This window comes from Neophocaena asiaeorientalis, unplaced genomic scaffold, assembly GCF_003031525.2.
Source record: "Neophocaena asiaeorientalis asiaeorientalis breed wild unplaced genomic scaffold, Neophocaena_asiaeorientalis_V1.1 scaffold82, whole genome shotgun sequence".
Taxonomy (NCBI): domain Eukaryota; kingdom Metazoa; phylum Chordata; class Mammalia; order Artiodactyla; family Phocoenidae; genus Neophocaena; species Neophocaena asiaeorientalis.
In genome coordinates this window covers 8809337-8816636 of record NW_020173068.1, presented here as the reverse complement: position 1 = coordinate 8816636, position 7300 = coordinate 8809337, and the positions used below count along the sequence as shown (strand labels likewise).

Below are 7300 nucleotides of genomic sequence, written 5' to 3'. Positions count from 1 at the left end.
TCAGGGCAGCTGGAGCTTTTCCAACTGTGCTGAAGGCTGCATGGCCGCAAGCTGATTGGACCCACAACTTAGGTATACCTCACTTCTCGCAATGGGCTGTGTCCCTGGAGGATTTCGAAAAGCGAATCCTACCCAGTAAATGCAGCATTCCAGGAACACCTTGAAGGAAATATGCGATTCCTTTGGCAAAGGATTCCTTTAGCAGGGAATTCTTCCTGCAAGGGGTGCTTTTAGGGTAGATGATTTTATGGGCAAAGCAATTTCTTCTGATTTATTTCTTTTTACACAAAGCGCTTTGCCTCTATTTGATTTTTTTTTTTTAATAAAGCGAACTGTCCTTTTTCGGAAGCGCTTTTTTTCTGTTCTATTTTTCCTGCAAAGAACCTTTTCCTCTAATTGTTTTCTTCAAAGCGCTCTTATCGATTCATAGTTTGTTAGCTCCTTTGTCTAATATTTTTTCTGCAAGGCGCTTTTTATCTAATGCATTTTTTTCTGCCAAGTGCTTTTGTCTGATTTATTCTTCCTGCAATGCGCATTTTCTCTAATTCATTTTTTCCCGCGAATTTTTCTGATTTGTTATAATCTTGTTTGCGGAGTGCTGTTTTTGTTTTTCCCTGAGAAGTGCCTTTTTCTAACTTATTTTTTGTCCCACCCCCGCAAGTACTATATTTTCTAAAGGAAAATTTCCCCGCAATGCGCAATTTTTTTAAGGCGGAAAGATTCCGCTGTGTGAGCGGTAAAGTCTCTTTTCGCAAAACAGAAGTGCCCCGCCTCCCTCCTGGGGTCGAGTCTCACGTAGCGGTATTTTCTTACCACGTTGGTCGCTAAGAGCCTCGGCGATCATCCGCGGCTGGCGCCCGCCGCGCCCCAACTCTTTGTTCCCGGGCGGGCACACTGGGAAGGGTCTACGCAAGGAGGAGGGCGCAGGGGACGGGCGGGGGCGTGCGGTGCCGGCCGCGGCACTTGGGTGGGCAGGGATCGCGGCAATCAGGACAGGACGGGTCGGGATGCGGCAATTGTGACGCGGGCTTGCCGGTTCAGGGGGCGCACATTGCGACCCTCTCTTACCCAGCACCCGGGCACACTTACCTGCAGCAGCACGCGGAAAATGTACCAGCCGATGATGAGCAGCTCAGCCGAGGCTGCCGCCACTGCCGCCATGGTTCCGAGAGTGGTCGGTGGGTGGTTGAGAGCGAGTGCTGCCGGTTCCGAGGTCCGTTCGCCTCTCGGAGTCCGCTGTTGGGCGCACTGCCGCAGCCGCGGTGGCCGCGCCTTAAGTATCCGCCCACCGCCCAAGTGCGCATGCGCGCTTGGGGGTGGGGGTCCATGAGGAGGGGTGGCCGGGGGCGCCCTTCATTCGTCAGGAGAGGAAAAAAAATAATCCATCTGTTCTTTCCACACCGACCCCCGCCTCCTGAGTTCATCTTAGCCCCTTTCCAGAAGATTCCGCTGTGCCCGCGTTTGAATTTTAATGTAAAATGGAGGGGAAATGCAACTCTGAGTTAGCGCATAGGGTAAGAGTACGGGTGCGCGCCCCTTAGTAGCGGAGCCCATCTCTCCAAGCCCGGGCCTGCAAATTCGAGCCCAGTGTCTGGTGCCACGCCAGATCACACCTGGGCAAGGATGGAAAAGCAGAGGGACCTAATTTAGAGAGGGATCATCTGCCCCGCGGAGCAAAAACAGGTGCCCCTTCCAGAAGCCTTGGCTTCACAGGCCCCCCTGCTCAGCACTCTTTTTCTAATATTCGATGTATTAGAAGACCACGTCCTCTGCTTTGCGAGAGCCTCTGAGCGCAGAACCTTTCCCTGATGCCCGCATCTCGCTTCTAGATCTACATCCCGTTGCTAGATCTACAGCGGTGGCAGCTGTAGGGAGCCGAGCCAGGGCACTGAGCCCTAGGTGTAAAAGCGATAGTCATCGGGTGTCTACCCTGTAGGAGGGATGGCGCCTTTGTATGCACGGAAGGGATGGGATGAGCTCTCCAAAGAAGTGGTCTGAATGCGCTCTGGGATAGTATTCTGCTAGGCGGGTAATTCAACCTCTGCTCCCCTACCCCCCAGGCGCTGGTAGGTCTTCCTCAGCCAGCGAGGTTCTTTGTACCCGCTGCGCTGGGCGTCTGGAGCTTGGAGGAGGGTTTTGCTACCGCCGCCAGAGGGTCGTGGCTGCCGCCGCTCCGATTCCTGGCGCGGCACGAAGACCGGAATGCGGTCTGTGAGCGCGGCCCTGGCGCACCGGTGGCCCGCTGCTCGAGAGCACCATTTCTCTCCAGCAGTCTGCCTGGCACAGGTGCCAACTGGCATTTGCCCCTATGTGGATAGAAAATTAATTTTGATTAAAAGCTCATAGAGGTCAAGTTCTATACAATGCCGGCAGCAGATGGAGAGCACAAGTCAACCCAGAGAGGTCAGTTTGGACTAAGTAGCATGGTGATTTTTTTTTCCCCCCTACATTGACTTTCGAAGAAGTTGGCCGATTTTAGCAAAATGACGCCGGATTATTTGAAAAAGTCAAGCTCATTCTAGGCTGCCATTTTAAAACAAGATATTCGGTGATGCTGCCGCGGCGCCTTCCCAGAGCTTGCAAGGATCCATTGCCGGCAATCTCCCGCCGGCAGTGCGCCGCTAACTCCTTTAACTCTCCACTGAGCAACTGCTGTGAGAGATACTAGATACAGAATCCTTTTCTTATTCCTCAGGGGTCACAGCATGGAGCCCATGGCCGTCCGGTGGCAACCACAGGGCGGTATTGTGAGGTCTGGGTCCCTTGAGGACGGGCCGCAGCCCCAGGAGGCGATACATGATCTCTGCTGGGCAGGGCCCAGGCAAAGCCAGGCCACTGTGCCGGACCTGCCTAGAGCCCTCTGGCCTAGCCCCCAAGAAGGGGAGACACCCAGGATGCTTCTGGAAAGGGTGACTTGGAGAGGAGTAGACTTCCATGGGTGGGCAGGGAGGAAAGGGCATTCACATTTGCTGTTGTTAACCATGATCCATTTTTCCAAATAAGTATACATTCTGTTCCTGTTTTTTTTTTTTTTTTTTTTTTTTGGGTGTCTGTCTGTTCCGTGTCTGTTTGTCTGTTGTGTTGACTTTTCTCTTCAGGATCCCTGCTGCCTTGGTGATCCCGGGCTGACAGCCAGAGACCACAGCGGCTCAGCTCCTGGAGAGCGAGGGTTGAAGAAAGCAGAGGGCAGCCGCCCGCGCCCGCTGGCTCCCATTAGGTCGGTTCCTGCAGCGGTGCCCGGTGGCCTTGGCGAAGGCCCTGTCCAGCAGAGATCATGTATTGCCTCCAGTGGCTGCTGCCCATCTTCCTCATCCCCAAGCCCCTCAACCCCGCCCTGTGGTTCAGCCACTCCATGTTCATGGGCTTCTACCTGCTCAGCTTCCTCCTGGAACGGAAGCCTTGCACAATTTGTGCCTTGGTTTTCCTGGCAGCCCTGTTCCTCATCTGCTATAGCTGCTGGGGAAACTGTTTCCTGTACCACTGCTCCGATTCCCCGCTTCCGGAATCGGCACACGACCCCGGCGTTGTGGGCACCTAACAGCCAGCCCAGTTAGCTTTCCAAGGAAGCAGAAGATGGGAGGGGAGGCATTGACATAAGTCATAAAGCATTGGAGTTTCAAATCCCGCGGCCCTGCGGGTGCCACATTCCTGATGGCGCCTTTTTGGCCTGTGACGTTTTATCCTTATAATGTGAATAATAGCACTGACCGGTGCTTTTATTGTAGAGTCCTGTAGTCGTGGGTGGTCTTGTGGTTGTGTGTGTTCTGTCCCCATCTTGGCCCCTGACTGGCAGGATGGCCACCCCCTCGCCTCATTCCCACGAGGAGCCTGCACCCATCCTGGTCAACTGCCCCAGCATGATCCGGGCAGATAAAATGCCAGTCTCATTGTCACCTCTGTGACCCTTCCTTGTCAGAGTGTTACTGACTCCTCCGTCCCTCTCTTGGCTTCCTGTTAGTTCTCTTTAGCCCTTTCCTTTTTTGGGGAGCACCTGTCCAAGACAGGGCTCAGTTTTGCACTTATCTCGAATATAAAGAGATTGCTGATGCCCGAGAGCCTCGCTTTTTTATTCTTCTTCCCTGGCCGGCAGGCTAGACAGAATTGTGTCTTGACTGCTGTCCACAAATCTTCAGTATTTTCCCCACTTCATTTTGAAGGAAGAAGTAACAGATACATGTTGCTCTTTCACCTGGGGGTCTGGGCTCCTGCTCAGCAGCCCAGCTTCGCTTCCTCTGCCCTTCCTCCTGCCTTTCTCAACTGTCGCAAGGAGGGGGCCTCATTTTGTCTCCCATGCATGCTCTGCAGGATTGATGTGTGGTGTGTTTACGTAGATCTAGCAGTCCCCAGCTGAGTGAATGGGAGAGTACTTGAGTGTTTCATAACAGCCACGATCCCCTGATAGGTGTTTGGATATTTTTTGGTGTGGTGTGCCGTGTGTGCGCGTGTGTGTATACGTACGTGTACAAGTACATGTGTAAATCCTTTTTAAAGAAGCTTTATCGAACGTGTTGTGATTTTGAGGTGTAGCAATAGCTAGCTTGTAGGGGCTGCTACAGTTGGTATTTAGTATGGGGATTGCAGAGTGACCAGCACACTGGACTCCGAGGTGGTTCAGACGAGACAGAGGGGAGCAGTGGCCATCGTCCTCGTGCCAGGAGCTTCTCCGGTCCTGCGCGTATAGACTGTATACGTTACGAAGAATACACGGGAAGACTTTGTGACTGTCACTTGCTTTTTTCTTTTTCTGCGCTTCAGTAAAAGTGTTGGCACATGAGACTGTCTCCTGGCCCCTGCCCGCTGGGGATCAGCATGGTTGTCCTTCCAGTCTAAGCCATCCATCTTTCTCTTGCCTGAAGGGGGAGGGAGGTGGGCCAGGCAGAGGACAGAACTGGAGGCAGTCCATCTAGGGGATGGGACTGCGGGGCCACACTTGTGGAACATTTGGACTGCTATTCTGGAGCTTTTATTTCTGGTGTGTTCGTTGCACAGCTGTTTGAAATGTTTAATAAAGCTTTATAAACTTTACTCTGTGGTTTTATGTGGCTGCAGTCCATTTGGGTCGTGGTGTTGGATTTCTAAGTTGGTGGGGGGCAGGGGGTAGCATGGAGGGGCTGAGTCCTTGGCGCCACAGTACCTTAGGCTGAAAATTTGATCTGCTCTCTGGAGAGCAGATGGTGGGATTGGGGGAGGGGGAGCAGGGGGCAGGCCAGGCGGTGAACAGGAGGGAGTCTGAAAGTTTTCAGAGATGAGACATTTGCGTTTCTCAGCTCCCATGGCTTCTCGCCTGAAACTGTTTCCCTCCGTAGGAGATTTGAGTAACCGATCCCTTGACAAACAACTTAAGACAGCTGGAGCTCTAATCATCAAGAATTTTTATGGTGCTGCTTTTGAAGTAAAAATAAAGTGAAACCCCTTATGGCATTTCAAGTGGAAAAATAAATAAGGTTGGCCGTCCACGCAGGGGGCTCCGGGCGATGGCTGGAAGTGCGGGAGTGGCGTGGTTCTGTGCCGTCAATGTGCACGTGCTCCCATGGCCGTGACCTTTGAGACAAAGCTGGGTGGCTTGCCAGGGCCCTGTGCTGGGTGTCCTCCTCTCCATCTCTTCTCCTTCTAGAAAACATAACAGGAACACTGCCTGTCCAAGGCACAGGGCTGTTGTCAGAGTTTATTGTTGTAAAAGGGCTTGGGTGGTTTCATAAAAGGTCATCTGTTATACCTAGGTTGGTAATTTATTGCTATGAAGTTTTGTGTAGTTTTCTCCTGCCCTTTGCAATCTCCCCATTGTCAGTGTATCCCTTTTTTCATTCCTACCATCGCCTATCAGTGCTTTTCCTTTTCTTCGTCAAAACTTGCCAAAGGTTTGTTCATTTTGAAAGTGTTTTCAGAGAACCAAGCTTATTGATTATATCTGCTGGGTATTTTCCCTATCTGATGCTTTTGTGTTTTTACCTCTGCATTCTTTTTTTTTCTGCATTTCTGGATGTATTTTGTGGTTCAGCAAAGTCTTGACAAGTTGAGGAGTGTTACACGTGGAAAGGATGGTTTGTTCAGCAAACATTGAGCCCCTGTACTGGGCTTGCTGGGGATTTCAGGGGCAAGACCCAGGCCTGACTCTCCAGGAGCGCATGACTCTAGCCTAGTGGGAAGACTTAAGAAAATAGACAGCTGCAAATTCCAAAAACAAAACAAACAAACAAGGCTTTTGTGGCCACGCTCTCCTATGGAGGCACCTGGATGATGAATGAAGCCAAGATTATTGCTTACTTTGCTCTCCCTCAGAAAGCAGCTTTCTGTCATAGGTCAAGCTCACTAAAGAGTCACAAACAGGCCTCCCTCTGAAAGATTTGTGGCCCTTTGCAGCAGGGAGCCTGCAGCCCACCCTTTCCCATGGTGATGCCACATCGGCGTTCTGTTGCCCAGCACTGCTCTCCACCTGCCGAGGCAGCACCAGCAGCACCCTGCCCCCTCTGCCTGAGATGCCTTTCAGGAAAATGAGAAGTGCATACCTCTTCTGGAAAAGAGCAGGGTACCAGGTCTTAGAAAACCACACCCTGCAATTCTGCCAGTCGCCGTGGCTCCTAGTGTTGCTCATGTGGTACCTGGTAAGCACAAGGTCCCATGAGGCCTAGGTCTGGGCTTCTTTAGGAACTGGTCTGTGCCCTGCTCTGCGCCTCAGTTTCCTTGTAGGTAAGATGTGGGCTTTGGAGCAAACACAGTCTTCCTACCCCTAATATACTGGGAATCCTTTCTCCGAGGATCTTCGGGTCCTCCTGGATGCATTTGAGGAAGGTGATTGAGCTCTGGGAAGGTGTCACTGCCCTTGCAGGGCAGCCTGCATATGCCTTATACTTTAATGATTGTACCACATGCGCCTAGATATGCCTCTGTCAGGAAGCCTTCCTGGACTCTTCCCTCTCCCTAAAGATCCAGTTGCCTAGACGACTTCACTCAGCCCTCTGTTGAGTGCTAGTGGTCATGCAGACTTTCTCTTTCGCAGTGATTGGGCTCCCCCGACCTCCCTAGGGGGCTTGCATTGTTATTTAATCCGAGGTACTTGTCAGAATCCTGTACAGGACCAGGCCTTGGGGTCACACAGTGGACAGGGTGGACCATCTCTGCCATCAGGGAGTCATCCAAGCTAATGGGAAAGGGGATGACCTTGGGCAGAAAATCCCACAGATAGATATAATATGGACTGTGGCAGGTGCCCTAAGAGCAGTCTAGGGGGGACCTGGTGTGGGCTGGGGAGGATTGATGTTCAGGCTGAGACCTGAGGACAAGTGTAAATGTTGGAGCAGTG

The 7300-nt window shown here is 52.0% G+C and overlaps 2 protein-coding genes across 4 annotated transcripts in view; one reads left to right on the top strand and one right to left on the bottom strand.

Moving 5' to 3' along the window:
* Positions 1–2928, bottom strand: part of NNAT (neuronatin) — a 4321-nt gene extending 1393 nt beyond the window's left edge. Inside the window, exons 1-2 of one of the 3 annotated variants that reach the window (XM_024743130.1) lie at positions 1090–2928; positions 84–159 (exon numbers count right to left, since the gene is read on the bottom strand). In XM_024743130.1, coding sequence (XP_024598898.1) covers positions 84–159; positions 1090–1161 — 148 coding nt within the window. In that variant the 5' untranslated portion in view covers positions 1162–2928. Of the gene's footprint in view, positions 1–78; positions 160–1089 lie in introns of all 3 variants that reach the window. The other 2 variants (XM_024743128.1, XM_024743129.1) reach the window with 2 other exon arrangements.
* Positions 1–5025, top strand: part of BLCAP (BLCAP apoptosis inducing factor) — a 10323-nt gene extending 5298 nt beyond the window's left edge. The window contains exon 2 of the mRNA XM_024743127.1: positions 3099–5025. Within this exon, the coding sequence (XP_024598895.1) occupies positions 3275–3538 (264 nt within the window). The 5' untranslated portion in view covers positions 3099–3274 and the 3' untranslated portion in view covers positions 3539–5025. The remainder of the gene's footprint in view (positions 1–3098) is intronic.
* Positions 5026–7300: the final 2275 nt, after the last annotated feature.